This window comes from Eleutherodactylus coqui, chromosome 8 (genome assembly GCF_035609145.1).
Source record: "Eleutherodactylus coqui strain aEleCoq1 chromosome 8, aEleCoq1.hap1, whole genome shotgun sequence".
NCBI lineage: Eukaryota > Metazoa > Chordata > Amphibia > Anura > Eleutherodactylidae > Eleutherodactylus > Eleutherodactylus coqui.
This window is the reverse complement of record NC_089844.1, coordinates 117226624-117249160: the sequence shown is the minus strand read 5'-3', so window position 1 is coordinate 117249160 and position 22537 is coordinate 117226624. Positions and strand designations below refer to the sequence as shown.

At 44.1% G+C, this 22537-nt stretch overlaps 1 protein-coding gene across 2 annotated transcripts in view; it reads left to right on the top strand.

Annotated features, from left to right (window-relative positions):
• The window catches only part of SDR42E2 (short chain dehydrogenase/reductase family 42E, member 2), a 41852-nt gene that overhangs the window by 5384 nt on the left and 13931 nt on the right, over positions 1-22537 (top strand). For both annotated transcript variants that reach the window (XM_066576281.1, XM_066576282.1), the window contains exons 4-6: positions 6528-6585; positions 7032-7150; positions 15613-15688. In XM_066576281.1, coding sequence (XP_066432378.1) covers positions 6528-6585; positions 7032-7150; positions 15613-15688 — 253 coding nt within the window. The remainder of the gene's footprint in view (positions 1-6527; positions 6586-7031; positions 7151-15612; positions 15689-22537) is intronic.

The following is a 22537-nucleotide window of genomic DNA, read 5'->3' as shown; positions in this document are numbered from 1 at the left end:
TTATTTGCACGTGTGCTGGCAGCATCCTCTGATCTACTGACCTGTCAGGTCACAGGCTATTTAAACTGCTCAAAGTGCATTTGGATTATGCAGCCTGATGAAGCTGCTAGTTGAGCTGTAAAAAGTGTTGCTGCATTCCTTGGATATTACTAATAAAGTACCTTGTTAGCCTAATCTTCCTGGGTCGTGCATGAGTAGAGCCCTATATTTTTCTTGTTTGGTCGCTGAGTGTTAAAAGTGGGGATTTCACATTCTTTACTCCTTTTTTGACGGGTTCTGCACCAGACACAATGGAGAAGATTGATCAATGCTGTTGTAGGATGGGTGCTTTGCAAACACTTTATAAATTGCACCAAATGTATCAAAATGGGACATGTGGTACAATGTATTTGATGCAAGCCTATCAGCACGTTAGACATATTTTCATATATATATTGTAGGCAGTTAAAGGGTGAAGTTGTGGATGGAGTATATCTCCCTTCCCAGGCTCTTAGTCTGGACAGGGTGGCGGTCCAGTCCACAACTTTACCCTGATTCTTAGGAAGCTCAGCTGTAGGCACTGACCCCCTTACTGGGGCATAAAAAGCTGCAGGTCTTTGGGAGTCAGTGCCTGACAGCCTGAGGGGGAAGCCTGTGAGCACCCTGCGTCATGCAGCATTTCCATTTGTTATACTGCATGGACTTTGTGTTGCTGTTTGTGTGGCCTGGAGCATATGTCAAAATAAATACGAAAGTGATTTTTTACTGAACTTTTGAGTCCAGTGTGTCATTGCCGCCCCCACCCCCTGGAGAACATTCTTACATTTGGTGCTCACATGCGGGCAGCAATCCGGACTACTGAGGGCAACGGCACAGCACCTGGTGAATGTCCTGGGTGAAGTCTGCAATTACAATGCAGGCCCCAACCCTAGCCATGGAGGAGCTGTTGGCGAGCATGGACCGGCTGACGGATGTCCTCCTAAAGCATCCGGCCTTAAGGAAGGAAGGAGCTCCATCTACCACTAGGCCCAGAGAGACTGTGCAGAAATTTCTGCAAAAGATAACTCCTAATGATGATATTGAGGCCTATCTGACCGTGTTTGAGAGAACCGCGGAACAAGAGAAACTCCCCAAGGCTGAGTGGGTCGAGATTCTAGCACTGTTCCTCAATGCGGAACTGCAGTGCACACGAGGTAAACGACTACGCCAGATTGAAAGCAGAGATCATGGCTCGTCTGGGTGTTACAGCGGCGGTCCGGGCTCAAAGAGTCCATAATTGGAGCTACAGGTCCGACCAATCAGCCAGGTCGCAGATGTTTGACCTGTATCATCTGGTAAAAAAATGGCTGGAACCGGACGTTTGCACACCCGCCCAGATGGTCCATAAGGTCGTGGTGGACCATTATACCCATGCCCTGCTGGCAGATCTGCAACGCTGGGTCGGCCATGGAGAATCCCAAGGATGCTAACCAGCTGGTAGATCTGGTTAACTACTACACTGCGACTGAGAACCACCTCCAGGACGTCCATTTCGTCCAGACCCCCGCTACTAGTTCCAGGCCTACACGGGGTAAGAGATCACTAGATTCCGGAGGAAAGCTGTGGCATGGCGGGAAGGAGGTCGGGTCACCGAAAGGGGCACCATTGGAGTTAAAAGCCCCTGATAGCCCCAACCCATTTGCTAAGCAGAGGAAACCAGGGCCTTTGAGGTGCTGGAGATGCCAGGGGCTTGGGCATATGTTGGCTCAGTGCCCCAAGACCAATGAGCCTATAGAGTGTGACCGTGCTTGGCACCAATCCTTGTTCGCACGGCCTATTTGCAATGCCTCACAGAGACTAGAGACTGAGCCCCAACTGTGTCGCATTAGTATAAACCACCATTCTGTGGAGGCTCTACTGGACTCGGGTAGCCTGGTCACCTTATTGCATGCTAGCCTGATAGCAGAAGGCTTCATACTGGGTAAGCACATAAGTATACACGGTGACACAAGGGTATATCCTATGGCACAGTGTAACTTTGAAACTCATGTCGGAACTGTGACCTACGATATAGGTGTTGTCAAAGGATTGATGCATAGCGTGATATTAGGACGCAATTTTCCTGTATTCTGGGATTTGTGGGGAAAAATGATAATCCCTTCTAAAGAGACTGACGTAAACCCAGCTGACCTTACACCTCCGCAGGATAGCGGGGTAAATTTGGACGTTGAACCAGAGAATGTAACTTTTCCTTTACAGGTCTTGGCTGGAGATGATGCCGAGGAGGAAGTCTAACTCTCAGTTCAGGATGTGTCCGATCTGGAGGATGCGCCTGGAAACTTTGGAACAGCCCAGTTAAGGGACTCAACGCATATCAATGCCAAAGAAAATGTCGTAGTGATAAATGGTGTGTCACAGGAACCGGGTTCTGACCAACGGTTCCCCCATTTTGCCATGAATAATAACTTGTTGTATAGAGTAACAAAAACAAGCAGGGAAGTGCTGGAACAGTTGGTCGAGCCGAAACCGTACAGGCGCAAGGTGCTAGACTTAGCATTTAATCATGTATTAGGAGGACATTTAGGAACTGATAAAACACAGGAAAGAATTCTTCAAAGGTTCTTCTGGCCAGGGGTATACAAGGACATAAAGGAGTACTGTGAGTCATGCCCCACCTGTCAGATCACCACTCCTGTGTCGCACTTCTGCAGTCGCTTAGTGCCTCTCCCGATTATAGAGGTTCCCTTTGAAAGAATTGGAATGAATTTCGTGGGTCCCATAGTCAAGTCGGCTAGAGGACATCAATACGTTGTGGTCGTGTTAGATTATGCCATTCAATACCCTGAGGCAATCCCTTTAGAAAGCCCTACTGCCAAAAACATTGCACGAGAATTGTCCCTTATGTTCTCCAGAACAGGTCTTCCCAAGGAAATCCTCACGGACCAAGGGACCCCGTTCATGTCCAAAGTAACAAAAGAATTGTGCCAACTCTTTAAAACTGATCACATACGAACCTCGGCGTACCACCCTCAGACGGATGGGTTGGTGGAGAGGTTCAATAAGACCCTGAAGCAAATGCTAAAGTGAGTAGTAGAGAAAGATTGTCGGGACTGGGACCGTCTGTTGCCTTATCTCATGTTCTCCATACAGGAAGTACCACAGGCTTCCTGCCATTTGAGTTGCTATATGGTTGGCACCCCAGAGGGTTGTTGGATATAGCCAGAGAAACCCGGGAGACCGAGTCTACTCCCTATAGGAGCGTCATAGAGCACGTGGCTCAGATGCAGGATCACATTAATATTGTAATGCCCATTGTCAGGGAACACTTGCAGAGGGCACAGGAGGCCCAAAGTAGGGTGTACAATCGTTCTGCCAGGGTGAGAACTTTTAGTCCCGGTGACCGAGTTCTCATCTTGGTGCCTACTGTAGAAAGTAAATTCCTCGATAGATGGCAGGGTCCCTACGGAATCGTTGAGAAGGTAGGAGACGTAAACTATAGAGTGCACCAGCCGGGAAAAAGGAAGCTGTTTCAGGTGTACCATGTTAATTTAATAAAACCCTGAGATAGAGAATCTTTGGCTACCACAAGCATCAGGAGGGGTGGGCCGCAGCCCTCCCTGCCCGATGTTAGAGTAGGTAAGGCCCTCTCGGTGTGCCAATGGCAGGAAGCAAAAGAGTTCCTGCAAAGAAACAGAGACAAATTCTCTGACCTGCTCGGTCGTACACACGTCATAACACATGATATCATAACTGAACCCGGGATGAAGGTAAACTTAAAACCGTATAGGATCCCAGAAGCACGTAGGGAAGCAGTATCTGCCGAGGTTAAGCGCATGCTGGAGTTAGGAGTGATAGAGGAATCAAAAAGCGAGTGGTCAAGCTCCATTGTGTTAGTCCCCAAACCAGATGGTACTTGGAGGTTTTGCAATGATTTCAGGAAGTTAAACGAAATCTCTAAATTTGATGCATATCCTATGCCCAGGGTTGATGAATTAATTGAGAGACTGGGTAATGCCAGATATATCACCACACTTGACCTTACCAAAGGGTACTGGCAAATACCTCTGACTGACAAGGCCAAAGAGAAAACGGCCTTCTCAACCCCAGAGGGCTTGTTTCAGTACAAAGACATGCTGTTTGGACTACATGGCACACCTGCTACCTTTCAAAGGTTAATGGATCGCATTTTGAGGTCTCACCATAACTATTCTGCCGCATACCTAGACGATGTCGTAGTCTATAGTACCGATTGGGAGAGTCACCTTGGGAAGGTACAGGCGGTCATGGATGCCATAAAAGGGGCAGGTTTAACCTTAAACCCTGGAAAATGTGCACTGGCCCTGGAGGAAGCAAAGTACCTTGGCTATGTTATTGGCCATGGCGTCATTAAACCCCAGGTCAACAAGGTAGAGGCCATACAGGCATGGCCTAGACCTTTAACAAAAAAACAGGTCAGAGCCTTTTTAGGAATGAACGAGTACTACCGTAGGTTTGTGCCTAACTTTGCCTCCATTGCAGCACCACTTATGGACTTGACGAAAGGCGGCAAGTCGTTAATGGTGGCATGGACAGTGGAGGCCGAGCAGACCTTTCAAAGTTTAAAGTCTGCTCTTTGCCAACAGCCAGTATTGATAACGGCCGACTTCTCGAAAGAGTTTATTGTGTAGATGGATGCTTCTAATGTAGAGTTGCGTGCAGTGTTGTCCCAGTCCATAAATGGGGAAGAACATCCAGTACTGTATTTAAGCTGGAAGCTATCTCCTGCGGAGAAGAATTACGCTATTGTTGAACGTGAATATTTAGCGGTAAAATGGGCACTGGAAACATTGAGATACTATCTCTTGGGGAGAGAGTTCAAATTGGTGTCAGACCATGCCCCCTTGACCTGGATGAAGCAAAATAAGAAAAAGAATGTGAGGGTGACGAGGTGGTTTCTTTCACTTCATAACTTCAAGTTCACCCTCAAATATAGACCAGGCAAATCACAAGGTAATGCTGATGCCCTGTCTAGGGTGCATTGTCTGACCACCAAAAAGGCCCAGCCCTCCGGTCTGGAGAAGAGGGGGGGCTGGGGGTATGTAGGCAGTTAAAGGGTGAGGTTGTGGATGGAGTATATCTCCCTCCCAGGCTCTTAGTCTGGACAGGGTAGCGGTCCAGTCCACAACTTCACCCTGATTCTTAGTAAGCTCAGCTGTAGGCACTGACCCCGTTACTGGGGCATAAAAGGCCGCAGGTCTTTGGGAGTCAGTACCTGATAGCTTGAGGAGGAAGCCTCTGAGCACCCTGCATGGTGCAGCATTTCCATTTGTTATACTGCATGGACTTTGTGTTGCTGTTTGTGTGGCCTAGAGCATACGTCAAAATAAATAAGAAAGTGAGTTTTTACTGAACTTTTGAGTCCAGTGTGTCGTTGCCGCCCCCACCCCCTGGAGAACATTCTTACATTATATATATACAATGGGATTATACAATGAAGATTATCGTCAAGAGTAAAGATGGCACACAATCTCTACTTTCTTCAGAAACACTTGCCAACTGAATGGGAAGGAAGTGAACACATCTTGGCCAGATCATAGAGCTAGAATTACATGATTCTATGCCTGTTTTAAAATCAAAGGGGTTGTCTGAGTTACTCTTTTTTTTTGTTAAGGTAGCAAATATTGTAAAATAAAAAAATTATTCAATATTCACAGGTTGGATTCCCTGCAATTTTGCCATATTTTGTAGTGTTTTTTTTATGGTTCCCCATAACTTTTTTATCTTTCCATGTATGAGCTGGTATGATGGCCTACACAGAGCTTTTTGATTGTCTTTTATTCGTTTTTTTTTTTTTGGAGATGCTACAGTTCTGTAATTGAGCATTTTTTTCTCATTGTATTTCACCATGCAGGATTAATAATGTAATTTTTCAATAAAGTTGACTTTTATGGGCATGATGATGCCAATTTTCTATTAATTCTTATTTTTACATTTTTTGATGTGACAACTGGGAAAAGGGAAGTAGAGTAAAACTTTTACATTTTAATTTACTGGTAATTAAATAAACTTTATTAATATTTTTGTAGTCTCCATAGGAGGCTTGAATTAGCAATTGCCTATAAATATACAATATATTGCAAACTAAACGGTAATCCATGATCTTATCACAGGGCCGTTGGGGGGACAAATGAAGCTCATCCCTCTGTTCTCTATGATCTCGGATCCTGTAGCTTCCCCCTCAGGTCCCTTGCTCTAAGAGCATGGGTTAGTATCTCAGACTAGTAAAGCACATTGTGCATAGGGTAGGAGGATTTTTCTATTTTCCATACATGAAGAGGGGAATGAAACGAACTGTTGCAGCAGCACTGAGGGCACCTTATATATGTTAACTATACATTCTGCATGTTCCGTGAACTGGAAGGTCACTGTGCACTTATTTACAGCTTCTTATAAACAGTCATGTAGACGTTTAATATTATATGCAAAACCTTTCTCGGTTGCACCCAACTTTGGCATAGTTTATAAGAAATTGACTTTATAAGTGTTAGTTTATCACAACCTTTCACTCTGTCAACATTTTTTTGTTTCAGCTGCAGAAGAAGCAAATTGAATCCATAAACATTGGAGGAACAGAAGTTGTCATTGATGGTGAGTAACTATTGTAATTCTGTATCATTATAATAAGTTGGCTATAATGAAAAGCAAGTTATATGTGAATGCTGGAGAAGAACAAGCTGCATTAGTGCCCAACACAGGGATTTCAGAATGCATGCCACGACCCTTGGGCCATAAAGTTCAGCATGATAGCTCTCCAATGGAAAAAATGTAAAGTCTATCTCCAACTGTATAGAAAAACTTTTAGTACAGGGGTGTGCCTAATAATCATGCTTCTACATACACTGCTCTTATCCATGCATTAGGAGACGCATGCCCAGCTCTGTCTGCTAGGCTCCTGTATCCAGTAGGTGGAAGCCAGTGCTGTGCAAACTAGATAGGGAGCCTACAAGACAGCAAGACAGCCGGTCTCCTGTTGCACAGATAAGCAGCCCATGATCAGTCCTTGCTATAATAATAAATCTCATATTTCTTTGCAGTTTGTATACATAGAAGCATCCCAAGACTTATATACACAAGTAGTGTTAATGTAGTGTTTGGCGGCAACTACATAGAGGAAGGTGATGAGGAAACAACCACCTATTATCCCCTGGAAAAGGTAACACTTGTATATTTTCTGTGCAGGTTAGCACAGACCTGACTATAGACAACTGCCCCACTTGTTGCCTGCACCAGGTTTAGACTAGGTTTATATCTGTGTTGAAGAACCTGCTTGGGGTCTGCAGTGCAGATCCAACATAAAATCCCGGATGAAACAGTGCAGTATGCGGTGCTATTCTGTCTGGGAAATTCAAAACAGAGGACAAAACGGAACTCATTATAGTCAATGAGGTCTGTCCGGCGCTGCTTGTCTCTCTTAGTGGACACATCCAGCATTCCTTTTTCCTGTTTCTAGGATGGAGCAGGAAAACAGAATATTTAAGGGTGCTTCTACACATAGCAAAATTGGTGCAGATACTCAGTGGCGTAAAATACGCACCAAAATCTATTACAAATTCCGCTGTCAAAATCTGCACCAAGAATTTGCTATGGATTCAGAGTGGACTTCAATGCTTCAGTTGACAGGGTGAATTCTGCTGCCGATCTGAGGCATAAAAAGGAACAATATTCGCAGAACTCAACACTGATTTTGGTGTGGATCGGACCCAAAATGCACCACACAAAAATATGTCAATTAAAGACTGCAGCTTCACTGTTTGGCTCTCCTGGCCTAATGCCAGAAGAATGAGCATCTTCACGTTCTGTCTACCTTTGGTTACTCTGAAACACCTCTCACCGCTCAGATCAACCTGCATTTTATATAATTGCTCTGTACCAGTTTTTAGTACACAGGGTGATCAAAAAAATCAATCTTCAAATTTTTTATGGGGAACCCTCCCAAAAGTTGTCATCTGGTAAGAAAACGAGTTTCTGAAAGTTTCTGGTCAATTGAATAACCTTAACCATCAACCTTGAAGTTACGATTTTAGAGAGTTTTTGTTTAAAAAAAATCACAGTTCTTCACCCATAAAACGAAAACTATTTGTCCTAGAAACCTGATCATGGTCTCATTTTATTGATAATGTTCTTGTCCACAAATATTACTTTTAGCCTCTTTTTAGGTATGATTCATATATTTGAAGATATTAGTAAATTTTCAGTGCTAGTCGTGTTCTGGATTCCCAAAATCGATATTTCCTGAAAACACTCCAGTTCATGGCTACATGCCATTATCTCTGATTTTAATGTCAATGAATTTCTTTTATCGTGTTTATAATCGAAAAACAGTTAATGTAAGGTACTGAATGTGTTTTCATAGAGATTTTGACAAACTCAAGATGAAAAAGAGTATTGTATGAGAAGAATGAAAATCCGAATAAATTACAAGAAATATATTTCACACAAAAAAGATGATTTAATACAAGATAGAAGAATATGTATTACAACAAAGTGTATTGTACCAACTAAAAAAACATAAAAGAAATATAATATTTACTTAAATTTTACATGACTTAAAGGGGTTGTCCGGCCAGAAACATCATAGCTCATTACTTCTGTTTGCCCATTTCCATGCACTTTGTAATATACATTGTGCATGGAAAATGAAGCAAACAGAAGTTTTGGACTTACCTTTAGGGGTGCCCCCCCCTGTGTTGACCCTCGGTCGTCCCAGGTTACGACAAGAAATCTTCTGCATTTCTTGTCGGGCCGGCAGCAGCTCTCGTCAGCGCTGGAACGCTCCTCTTCCCTTCCGCGCATGCGCAGTCCTTTTTTCTTCTGCCGGGACCGCGCTCTTTACCTCATCATCGCAGGGGACGCGCGCCGCCGGTCGGCGCATGCGCAGTACACTCACTTCCTGGTTTCATATACCAGAGCGGAGTGAGTGACTGCCTGCCGCTGTCGGGACCGTCGGGACTTTAAAAGTATGTGAAAGGGGAGAAGGGGAGTAGGGGAGAAGGGGAGAAATGTTGGAGAGATGGATGGATGGATGGATGTGTGCAGGGGGGGGGCAGTGATGTGTGTGTGTGCACGGACCGGCTGACAGAAGTCCCGGGGGAAGGGGGGGGGGGGTGTGGAGTGGGAGAGATCGATGGATGGATGGATGGATGTGTGCAGGGGAGGGGGGGGGCAGTGATGTGTGTGTGGTGTGCACGGACCGGCTGACAGAAGTCCCGGGGGAAGGGGGGGGGTGTGGAGTGGGAGAGATCGATGGATGGATGGATGGATGTGTGCAGGGGAAGGGGGGGGGCAGTGATGTGTGTGTGGTGTGCACGGACCGGCTGACAGAAGTCCCGGGGGAAGGGGGGGGGTGTGGAGTGGGAGAGATCGATGGATGGATGGATGTGTGCAGGGGAAGGGGGGGGTGCAGTGATGTGTATGTGCATTGACCCGGCTGACAGAAGTGTGGGGGGGGGGTCATTGTGAGAGGGGCACTATGAGGGCATGTGTGTGTGGGGAAATGTTTTACTTTACTTTAGCAGGGGGCGGGGCCTGGGCGGGGAGAGTCTGTAGAGCAGTTCAATAGAGGTGGGCGTGTCGTGGGCGGGGCTAGGACGTGAGCTGAGGGAAATCCTGCCTTTTCATGTCTTACTACCATCGGGAGCGCGCACACAGAAGAGGGGGGGGGCGCAGGGCATGTGAGAAGGCAGCACAGAGGCGCCATCTTTGAAAACTGCAGAGAAGATCAGTCTAAGGTAATAAACTGACATTGCAGCTGATCTGCCGGCCAGTTTGAGCCCTAGTATGCTGTCTGTTACTATCCTTACTGAAAGGGAAGCAGCAGCATTATAAAAATTTTTACCCTGTGTGGCCGGACAACTCCTTTAAACATCAGGAAGAGGCTTAGAGAGGGTGGCTTTTGCAGTATCAGGGGAAGTTTCCTACATTCTGCTATGACTTGTAACAAGAACTGGCGTTCTTTTTTGGTAATACTTTAATTAAAATCTTGGATCAATTTGACACCCCTCTCTGCTGTGTCATTTACAACCTTTAATTTTTCTATCATTTTACCTTTCAAGTAATCAGGGTTTTTGTTGCAGCCGTTCTGAGGTTCCCACCTTGCTTTCAGGCCAGACCAGGGTTTAGCAGCATTCCTACCTCTCCTGGAGCTGAGAGGTGTGGTGGTTGCAAGATTAATGTCAGTCAGTACCTGGTGCTAAGTAGCTCTGCTCCTATTTAAGCAGTGCTAACTGTGACTCCTGTGCTGGTCAATTACTTCAGTCCTATGTTGGACAGCGGCGGAGCAACACAGAGTGGTGGAAGCTCTCCATTATAAGCTAAATTCTTTGCTGTTTGGTTTGGTTTTGTTTCTCCTTTTGTTTTGTGCTAAGGCTCCCTGATAGGGACTGGTCAGTGGCCCAGGCTCGAGTGCAGGCTCGCACTTATCAGCGCGGTTGGTCTGCCGAGTAGGCAGGGCCCCCTCCCGGGTTAGGGGACGATAGGGAGAGCATTCCCCTTTAGTTTTTGTTTCATTTTGCACAGTTTGCCTTTGATTTATGTTATTGAGGTTGCACGTACATTGGATGCAACAGTTTTCAACCCAAACACCCGGATCACGTTCCAAGAAAGAAGTTGCAATTTTGAACCATTTAAAAAAAAAAATCAAAGGTTTAATTTAAAAAATCGATTTCCTTGATCAACAGCGAATGTGCTTCTTCAATGCTAAATTGTGCTCTTACATTTCTGTCATCTAATCCATTTTCAACCTCTCGAAAAGATAATAATTTCAAAGCCATTTTTTTCCTAACTTCTTCCTTCAAAGTTTCATCCAAAAAACCAAATTACACTTGTTCTGATTTAGATACCACAGGGGATTTATAAATGTGCCTCTTTATCATTTTTTAAAATCATTTATAAGCAATTTTAACAATTAAAAATCTTGGTTGGGGGCCATAGCTGCCTTAGGGGCATTAAACCAAGCTTTCACGTAAGTATTAATAATAAACAAATTTGGCCTATTCCATTCTTTTCTACATCATTCAAAGGAAACCGATCCCTAAAAATATACATTTTTAGTCAATAAATAGCTTTGGCCATCCATCTAGCATGATAAATGGCACCACGTACCCTGAAAGAAATTTCTTCTTTAGTAGTACATCCCAAAAATATTAAACCTAATTCGAGCAATTCTTTATAGTCATCCCTGGGCGGCTGCTGATTTAGCTGTTCTAAAAGAAAGCTTGAAATCTCTTCAGGATCATTTATTTTGTTTTTAATATATTTATCATCAACACCACTTTTGTATTTTCTTGTCTATCTTAGACCACTTAGCGTGAAACTTTTTAAAAATATCTGGATGAGGGCCAGTAGTAGAGCCAATTTTGCAATTAAACACTGCCTTTAACAAGACTTCTAAAAGGTGGTGACGACGTGCCAGGTATAAAAGATTTCTCCCAAACATTTGTTCTAACAGAACACATGTTTCTCTGATAGGACTTGTGTTTACAGCAGTGATATCAAAACAAATAACTTCGATTTTTTTCCAACTGCCCCCCACTCTTCTACTTCAGATAATACAGCTTTTGCTTGAGTGATCCCCATACTATTTTCAAGCTGAGGTACTCCTATAAATTGATCTTCTTCCCCACAGCTAATGAGAATAGCTAGCCTCTCTACACTTTCTCTATTCAAAATATCTGGAGGTAATTTTCCATCCCAGTGTAAAACAGCAGCCTCTAAATCGAAATTTTTAAACCTACTTTTAATTAGCTGGGCCCTTTCCTGGCGAAAATGTTGCCTATAAAGTTGCACTGAACTCCTACTTAAGGCTAAAATGTCTGCATTTTCACCTAACGCCTCTGCAGTAGCTGATATAATTAGCAGTGCGTCCCTGTCCAAAATATTACATCTACAATACTGACAACTTTTTGGTAATAATTTCTTTACTTCCTCGAGAGTTCTTCATTTTCTTTGCACTTGGCTCCTCTTCCTGATGTGTTCCTGGGATGTCCTAAAATTCATCTTGTGTCGGCTCCTCGTCTTCTGTTGAGCTGCTTAGAAGAAAGTCGAAGTCTACTTCTTTGCCGCCTGTAAAATAAAACGGCAAAAATAATCTATAAGTATCTCCCCTCTAATAAAAGGACATTCAATTAAAAATATCTCAAATACGTGTTGTTAAAGTACAGATTAAAAAGCTGGAAAAGAAAGATTAAAAATAGAGCAAATATGCCTACTTGTGATTTTTCCAATCTTGCGATCTGAGCTCACTTCCTCTATTCTCTTCATTTTTCTGCTCACACAAATTTCAAGTCAACTCCTCCCATATAGCCAGGACGTCTCTGGAGTAACAAAAATGCCCTGTCTACTTCAGTAGTATTGATGAGTGCATCCTGATGAGCAATATCGAAAAGGTCTACAAGAGTTGACTTGAAGGCTTCCACTGTTTCATTCTGAGCTGCACTTGAAGTTCTGCCACCTTTTTTTGAGTTTTCTCCACTGTTAAAAAATTGTGTTGCAAAGCTTGAAAAATTTTATGAAGTGTCTTGTTGGAATCTTAGATTTCACCCAGAAAATTATTACTTCTTGGATAGTAAGTTCTGAAGCTTCTTTGATGCTCACTTTGATTTGGTGCATATTATAAAACAAACTTTGCAAATTTGTCTTAAACTCATGCTAGCTGCTACTTTGGAAGACGAAGGTTCTGAATCCATTTTCACTCAAAGTCAAAACTGAAAAAAAACAATACAACGTTTACCAGTTGAAATTCAAATATTGACTGCACTTTCTGCCTTTCCCCACACAAGTCCTCACCCTAAGAGCAGAAGGGAAGATATCTGGTAGGGTTGTTCCCTTTGTCCGCTTAGAAAGGGTCCCTTCCCTAAGAACAACAAGTAGTCTGTGACAAGGAAAGTAAGGCCTCAACTCACATTCAACATACCATTCATTTGGAGACCTGGAACATGCAAGGCCCTGAAAATGGCCTAATATGTTCAAATCTATGAATCATACCTAAAAAGTAATATTTGTGGACAAGAACACTATCAATAAAATGAGACCATGATTAGATTTCTAGGACAAATAGTTTTCATTTTATAGAAGAACTGTGATTTTTTTTTTTTAACAAAAAGGCCCTAAAATCATAACATCAAGGTTGATGAAGCACGGCTTAATATTATCCAACTGATCTGAAACTTTGGAAGCCTCATTTTCTTATCAACTGGCAACTTTTAGGAGGGTCCCACAAAAGATATTGCAAGAATTTTTTTCCCCATATACCCTGCAACCACCCTAGGCCATGCACAGAGCAGACCGTGTCAGTATTAGTGTATCTTGACGCCACCAGGAAGTCCTGGTGGAGCCAAGATTCACAGGGAGTGACGCCCCCTGAAGCTGATAGGCTGTATACTTGGCAGGGCTGCAGGTCCTGCCAGCCCACTAAGGAACGCTTCTTTGGATCAGCATACAGCAGCCCAAGCTGCAGCCACGCAGGTCCAGCATAAAGACCGTTCCCCCGTCAGTGTGACAGCAGCATGGCCCCACTCTACTTACCTCGACGTGATGGTAAGATTGCGGCCGGCAGCAGAGACAAGGCGGCCCCTCTCCCCTCCATGGAATGTTCAGCTTGCAGCCGCCAGCAGAGAGGGCACAGCGGCAGTGGCAAAAAGTGTGTTAGCCATCGGCCGCACACTAAAGCTCTGCTCTGCTGGGATCTCAGAGAGCCACGGGAGAGCCTCAGGATTGTCTGCGGCGGCAGCACATGCGCAGGAATGGTGCGGGGGGACCGGCCATGACAGAGATGACAGCCGCCGGGCAGCAGGGAGCAGGCAACGGCCAGGCGGGAGAAGAGACACTGCCGCGGGCCAGCACTGAGGACTCATCTTCTGGTGTGCCGGCATCCATTCGAGTTCAGCATCGGCCCACCAAGCGGTGAGTCACATGTGCAGCGTCTTCATTACTTTTAGCCGGCCCTGCTTCTTAGTCTTAGACTATGAGCTGAAAACTTGGAACTTTTACAGCTCATCATCTAAGCAGAAGTGGAAAAGGAACCCTCAGCCTAACCCAGCAGGGCCGGCCACAAGCAATGGAGATGCTGTTAGCACCTTCCAGCCTTGACCCAATCGGGGGCTAGGGGTGTGAGAGGGGCGTTCCTCCTGTCAAACAACTAGCTTCTGGTGGCGTCAAGGTACACTAATACCAACTGTGTCTCTGCTCTCTCTCCCCTGCATTCAGTAAGCTAAGCTCCCTGTCCTCTGACAAAAGGTTAACCATTTTATATGCAGTTCAGTAGGTCTTATCAGGGTTGAGAGAGATGTTTTGCAGAGCTTCAGCACCCTCCCCTCCTCACCCTGTGTAAATAAAGCTCAGGGGGAGTACAAAGGGTTAATCTGTTACACTGGGCCTTTCATGTGATTGTTCTCAGTGAGTGAGAGAAAGCAAGTAATCTTGTAGATATGATACCTTTTAATGGCTAACAAAAATGCATGATGTTATAGCAAGCTTTTGGGGATATATATAACACCATTGAAAGGTATCATATCTACAAGATTACCTGGTTTCTCACACTGAGAACAATCACACATTGCTCTACTGGCTTACACCGTACCAAATCTTTTTTTCATTAAGCCTTTCAGCGCACAAGCAAAGTAGTATTATTGGTAAATGCACAGAGGTGGGAGGTGCCAGGAGGTGATGCAGGTGCTTCTAAGATCTGTAGTTTCCCAGTCATGTGACTGAACAAGAAGGACCATCCTGTTAGCTAAGTGAAGAAACTTTCACTAAAGAGTAACACATAATACATAGATTTATTATGTATGGAAATATATAGAAAGGAAGCACATAGTAAGCCCATATGGCAATTTGGCATTCCATTTAATGATGTTAGGATGCTATTGGGCTTTTGGTAAATGTTGTATTGTAAATTAAGCTTTTTAACAGTGGGTGTGAACTTAGTCATACATATATAAGGTTGCAACTAAAATAAAATTCAAGTGACTGGTACCTATAAAAAAAGCAGAATGGGTTCTTTACATTCTTCAGACTGACCAATATAAATCCAATATACTAGTACTATAAAAGCTTATGTTACTTCTGGGTGCAGTTGAAAAGTATACAACTCTTATTATTTAGGTATATAGGAGGCTTATATAGCTGTTTATAAAGATTTTACCTTATCAGAGGCAGTGAGACTTGACAACCTTTGGGGTACGTTCATATGTAGCGGAATTTAGTGCAGATCAATTGAAGAAGTGAAGTTGCTGCGGATCAGTGTCAAAATAATTTGGCATGGATTTTGGTGCTGGTTTTTGGACCCTGTATGTACAGAGGTGTTCTCTACAGGCAAAGCTTCTAGGGGAGAAGGCATACGTATATACATCACCCAATACAGCACATATAGGTTTTTACAGTTTGTACAGCCTCCATGCATTGCCACAATGGGTACTGGGCCTAAGAAATGGGTCAAGGATTCAAATGAAATAATTGTTATATCTTATATGTATTTTGTTGGAACCTTATAATAATGTTACTTGAGGGTCAAAAAAGTCACATATACCGTGCTTTACATGAATATACTCCATTACATATTATATAAAATCATATCTATGACTACACAGGTACTTATAGCACTTATTCTTCATTTTTCAGCAATTAGACTTTTATTCCAAGACAAAGACGATTGCTGATCAAATGATCCTGGCAGCTAATGAGTCACCACTTAAAGGTAAACTTTCTACCTTGTAAGCCAAAACAGAATGGAGTGTAATACAGACTTTAGATCAGCAATTCTTCAATTGTGAGGTGGACCTTTGTAGTGAGCACTTTTGAATGGAGTGATCATATGCTGCACAAGCTTTCTCTAACTATACCAATCTATACTTTAAAGGGGTATTCTAGTCTATTTTAACTGATGGCTTTCTCCCTGGATAGGTCATTAGTAGTTGATGGATGGTGGTCCGCCGCTCAAGACCCCGATCCATCAGCAGATTGTCTGGACTGCTGCACTCCACAGTGAGCCAGACTTCGTCATCAATGGTCCAAAGAAGCTGGGGGAGTGCCGGCTTCACTCCCATAGAAATCAATGGCAGCACTGAGCTACATCCAGCTTCTACCATGCTAAGGACTTCACGTCCTGACCTGAGCAGGAAGTATAGGAGCAGCATAGCGCTCCCATTCATATCAATGGGAGTGAAGCCAGCACTGCCCCTGCTTCCTCTGGCCATTAATGATGATGTCCGGCCCACGGCAGCGGGATCGTTCCAGCCCACCCACTTCCATTCATATTACACAGGCAGTCATTTATAGATGAACAACTGCCTGTTTACATGGACCAATTCATCGTTTTGGTGGCTCATGTTATGGGGCCCTTACCCTTCATTGTAACCCTGCCTATAATTATGATAACTGTTTAAATTTTCTCTACAGAACAGAAGTGTTGGCCTATTATTAAGCTATGTTAACATATGGCTGATTTGCAGGGATTTTCTGCAGAGATAAGAAAATCCAGAATTAGGCCGGCTGCACACGGGCGGAAATCCCGCGGCGGGATTTCCCGCGGGATTTCAGCCGCTCAAAGCCTGCATAGCATTGTGTTAACAAACGCAATCCTATGGAGACGGCCGCGGTTTGGCCGCGCGAAATCTCGCGCGGCAAACAAACCGCAGCATGTCCTATTTTTGTGCGGGGCTCGCAGAGCCTCGCACAGAAACGTCACTCACGCAGCCGGCGGCTCCGGTCTACGCATGCGCCGGCTGAATTGTAGAGTAAAATTTGCTGTGAATTCACACCAAAGGGTGTCGTTGCAAACATTGTTACAGATCTGTTGCAGAGTTTTTACTGCTGCAGAAAATCCGCAAAAAATTAGTTGTATGTGAACGCATCCTAAAGGCTCTTTCCCACGAGCGTATATCGTTTTCACGGCCGACTGATATACGCTGTGATTTGATGCATTGGATTCCAATGCATCAGATCACATGGGCTTATTCCTGAGAAGTAAAAGCGCCTGGCCAGGCCAATATAGCGTTTTAGGTTTTACATTGGGCCCAAAAGATAGTCCTGGAACTATCTTTTGGGCCGGAACACATCGGCTGCTGCCATGGGCTCCTCTGGAAGCTCATGACAGCGGCCGGAAAGGGAGGGAGTTTAGCAGCGTGGCTGCTAAACCCCCTCCCTCTGCTCTCCTCCCCCCATGCAGGCTCACCTCTGCTCTCCTTGCCGCTTGTTCTTTGCAATGGGAGGGGCTGATATGGGGGTGGAGCTTAGCACTGGCCCGTCCCACCTCCTCCCATTGCTGGCTGCGGACAAGGGGTGGGACGTGGGTGGAACTACGCTCCCGCCCCTTCTCCATAGTCATCAATGGGAGGAGGCAGGACGGGACGGCACTTAGCTCCGGCCCACGCCTTCCCATTACAAAGAAAGAGTGGGGAGGAGAGCAGAGGAGAGCCTGCGATGGGGATGGAAGGGAAAGGGGCGACGGCATGGTGACCTCAGTACATATGTGCCCGGGCCCATGCCGTGTGAACGGTTGCACAAATGTTAGATTTGTGCGCCCGTTCACAAGCTTCTACACCCCAGATGATAGCGTATATCGGTCAGCTGTGAAAACACTGGCCGATATACGCTTGTGGGAAAGAGCCCTCAGGACAAGGAATATCGTTCAAATTCTCACTGGATTGTGGGAATCTGAAAATAATCATTTAGTGTAAATGCTGCCTGAGGCTGAACGACAATTCTTTGATTTGTATGCCTCCACAGACTGAACAACAAACGATAAGCAAACGACGATCACTGCTCCTGTGTGACAGCGCAGAAGCGATTATAGCTGGGACGACTGTCAGGCACTTAAGCACCCGACAATCATCCCGTGTAAAGGAACAGACTTAGTGGTCAATGTGAAAACTGCAGGATTTTCTTTTTCTATAGATCGTGACATCACAAATTTTTTTTAAAAAGCAAAGATTCTTAAAAATATATTTACTAACATAAAAACTTGTACTTTATACAAGTGGTCATTTTTTCAAGATTGCATAATCAATTAATCACTTAGTTATACATAATGAGATTGTTACAAATAATACAATCTGTAAAACATATGAATTATGAATCCTGGGCTGAATGTTTTTTATTAGTTTCTTTTTATGACCTGCAGATGTTAATATGCATGTTTCTGTTATGTACAGTTGCACTGGTTACTTCGTAACGGTTTTTGTAATACATATTTTACAGATTGTATTAAGTTTGATTGGTGACAATATATATATTATGTATAATATAGTAAGAGGGGCATACTGAAAGTAATGCAAAAGTGGTCATAACGTCTTTATTAACTGATGTAGATCGTTCAAATTGCACATGTAGTTGCACAATGTAATCAAAAAAAGACAAAACTCCTCAGCGCTCCGTCAATACCATACAGATTATGAATCTCAAGATCTTACTTGTTTGGGGGTGCCGGTCCCATGGCACCCCTCATATCCAGGTGAGTGTGCAGATAGGTGCAAGGAGATAGTTCTGTATAAATTCTCGTTTATTGCAACGTGTTTCGGCTTATTCCTAAGCTTTTTTCAAGCAGGAGTTGGAGTGACTCTTCCTTTATACAAATTTGCTACTCAATATAGTAATGACTAAAAACGATGCATTTGCGCCACATACTCCTTGCTGTTGATGGTTTGGCTTCATTCCAGAAAATCATAGAGAATGACACCCTTGTCATCCCAAAAAACAGTCACCATAACTTTCTGTGTTGATCGCTGGCTCTTGAACTTCTTTGGCCATGGAGAAGAGGTGTGCCACCATTGCATGGACTGATTCTTTGTTTCCGGATCATAAAGATACGCCCATGTTTCATCCTCTGTTACCAGATCGATGCCAGCGAAGACATGTTTTTTTCCCCAAACGCTTCAGGCAGGTCAGAGCAGACTTCCACCCTTGGAATCCATTATTCACCAGCAAGGAAGAAAAAAATTCTGAAACATCGGTATAAAGGAAGAGTCACTCCAACTACATTTGAACAATCTGCAATTTAAACAGTCTACATCAGTTAATAAAGAAGTTCTGAACACTTTTGCATTACTTTCAGTACAACCCCCGTATAATATATACTGTATACCCGCCATTCCTTCTTTCCTGGGAGTACAAGTCATAAATATACAGTAACGTCCCTGTATTTTTTTCCCGCTATCTCTGACTAAGGACGAAATTCACACGGACGGATTTGATTTGCGGAACAATCCACGAATCAAGCCACCCATAGGGATGCATTAGCATCCACAAGGCAATTTAAAGCATGCTCTATTTTCCTGCGGACCCCGCAGGGATGGCTTTCATTGAAATCAATGGAAGCCGTCCGGTCTGCGGCACACCCGCAGCTGTCACTGTGGACGTGCTGCAGATCCACGGGTAAGCAGGTGATTCAAAAAAAGAAAAAAAGCATTGCCAATGTCTGCGGGCACGCATGGATTCTGTGCGGGATTCAGCAGCAGAATCCATGCGTGCCCGTGTGCATGAGGCCTAAGAGGCTGCAATCCCGAAACACAAAGGGAGGATTTATTTATCTAAAGGTGCTTTCAGACATGCAGAATTTTTTTTACAAGATGCACTGAAAAACGCAGAAGTTCCTCACAAAGATCCACATGTAGAAATGTGGATATTAAAGCAGGATTCTGCAGCTGCAGAGTAAGGCTGTCATCACATGGGCATATATGCTCACACAAAATTTGTGCGCAATACGTAGAGAATAGAACCCTTTGATTTCAATGGGTTTGTTAACATGTATATATATGCCCTGCGCATTTTAGTTGAGCAAAAAATAACCCAAAATACAGCATGCTCTATTTTTCTGCGCATTTGCACACCATAGAAGTCAATAGGAATGCTCTAATGCGCGCAAAATATGCTAGGAGATGTGAAACACTGCGTAATTGTACAGGAAAAGAAACATATCTAGAACTCAGACTGATTAGCCATTTTAATCAATGCAATTTATTTTGCCACGTCCAAATGCACATACCTTGTGCATGGAAAAAGTACATTAAAATACTCCATTGGGCACGCCAACAAGCATTTGTTTGTTCTACAAAAATACTGCGCTCATTTGTACGCAAATGTCCATAAACCTGTATGACGCCAGCCTAAGCTGCATACATATTCTGCATGTCTGAAAGCACCTTAAGGCACCTTTCGCCGGGATGCAGTGGAATTTGCTGGTGTGGAATTCTACATCAAAATCCACAGGGCTAACTGTGGCTTTTGGTAAAGTACTGCAGGTTGATTTAAGCCATTTTCATTCCGCATCAAAGTCCTCATAGAGCTGTGAGGATTTTGGAGCAGAATTTACCACGACTTGCAGTGCAGAACGTGGAAAATATTGCTTTTGTGAAATGTCCCGAAGGGGAGGACCAGGACTCTTCTTCATACAACTAGTGAGGATGTCATGTATCAAATAAAGCAGGCTGTAGAACCTTGGGCTGGCTTTACACGACTGTATTTCAATAGTGGAATCCGCGATCATCACCCATGCAGATGATCCGCTGTATTCTGCGTCCATTGAAAAAATAGAACATTCGCATGTCTACTTAAATGAGCGGTTAGTGATTGCGATTTCCGCTTGCGGAATTAAATTCACAGCATGTTCTATCTTTGTGTGGAATCCGCACAGATGGCTTCCAATGGAAGCCATCTGACCCGCTCCCTATCCGCAATGTCAGTTGCAGATTGGCAGCAGGTACCTGCATCATCGCTTAGCGACGTCATGGTAAAAACAAATATTTTTTAAAATATCCGCAATACAGAACTAGCATAATCCGCAATACAGAACTAGCACGTATGCGAGGTCGCCAGCCAGGGTCAGAGCCGGATTCTGCTGCGGGCTCCTGCATGCGGAATCTGACTGCCATGTGCAGCCGGCATCAGACGTCTCAGGATCTTTCGTCTTCCAAGGAGATAAGATTTTGAATGGCAGGAGATCGACCTTATCTGAGGTTCTACCCGATGATTCAATCTGATCATCATATAATGTAATTCTTGAAGCGTAATATTACACACAGCGCTGACACTCGTTTAGTTGTGGGTGCTTCTACATAATGCTACAAATCCAAGCTGATCTGTCATCATGGATTTCTGGACTGAGTAGAAAGTGCCATCATAAATGGAGTTACTTGCTGCCTGCACAATTGCTTCTAATTGTTTTGTCAGCCTCGGACCTTCTAGCGGTCACCCGATACGCTGAGCGGGAATAATTCATGACGGCCCCCAGACATTTCCATAGCCGTGGAGTCACTGCAGCACTTAAGCCGCTCAGAGCTGCGATAAGGTTAGAAATGCCACTGTACAACAAATTAATGTAAAGTGCAACAGGATAGCAGGTGCACAGGTGAGACGGGGATAAATATAGCTGGGGGCATGTCACGGTACCATCTCACTTCACCTGATATCCGCGCAGAAGCTGCGGTACTGATACAAGTATGCTGCTGCTGGCAAAACTGCTAGATGTAAAAACCATGCAATTTAAGGACTCCTTCACTCGGGACTATGCGCTTTTGCGCGTGCCTAAGTGTAGTGCATCTGCACAGTGAACAAGGCGATTTCGCGCTTATATTGGCACATTTTACTGTGCTTTTTTTGCACACACAGGCTTGTTCACATAGGCTTTAGGCACACATCTCCAATTTAAAAGCCCAATGAGGTCCAAATGTATTCTTTTACCCGAGGTGTTGCGCTGTATTTTAGTATCCCGTTGCTGATAGAGGGGCTGCACAGCAAAATATCGATATTTGCAGATGACACAAAATTGTACAATATAATTAATGCAACGGAGGACAATGTGCGGCTACAAACGGACCTGGATAAGATGGGGGCTTGGGCAGAAAAATGGCAAATGAAGTTCAATGTTGAAAAATGTAAGACTATGCACATGGGCAGGAGAAACGGATGTCACCAATATTCGATTAATGGAGTACCGCTAGGAAAAAAATGATATGGAAAAGGACCTGGGGGTATTAGTGGATAGTAGAATAAACTGGAGTAACCAATGCCAGTCAGCTGCTGCAAAGGCAAATAAAGTCTTGGGGTGCATTAAAAGAGGTATAGAGGCGAAGGACGAGAACATTATCCTTCCATTATATAAGGCACTTGTCAGGCCTCACATGGAATACTGCATACAGTTCTGGTCACCGGTGCTCAGTAAAGATGTTACAGTGCTGGAGGGGGTTCAAAGAAGGGCAACTAAACTAATACATGGAATGACGGGACTGGAATACCCAGAGAGGCTATCCAAATTGGGACTATTTACTCTAGAAAAAAGATGGCTAAGGGGCGACCAAATAACCATGTATAAGTACATGAGGGGACAATACAAGGATCTCTCCCAGGATCTGTTTATACCCAGGACTGCGACGGTAACGAGAGGACATCCTCTACGTTTAGAGGAAAGCAGGTTTCATCACCAACATAGAAAGGGGTTCTTTACTGTAAGAGCAGCTAGACTGTGGAATTCTCTGGCGGAGGAAGTGGTGATGGCAAAATCCATAGAGGAGTTTAAAAGGGGACTTGATGTCTTTCTGGAGCGGAAGGATAT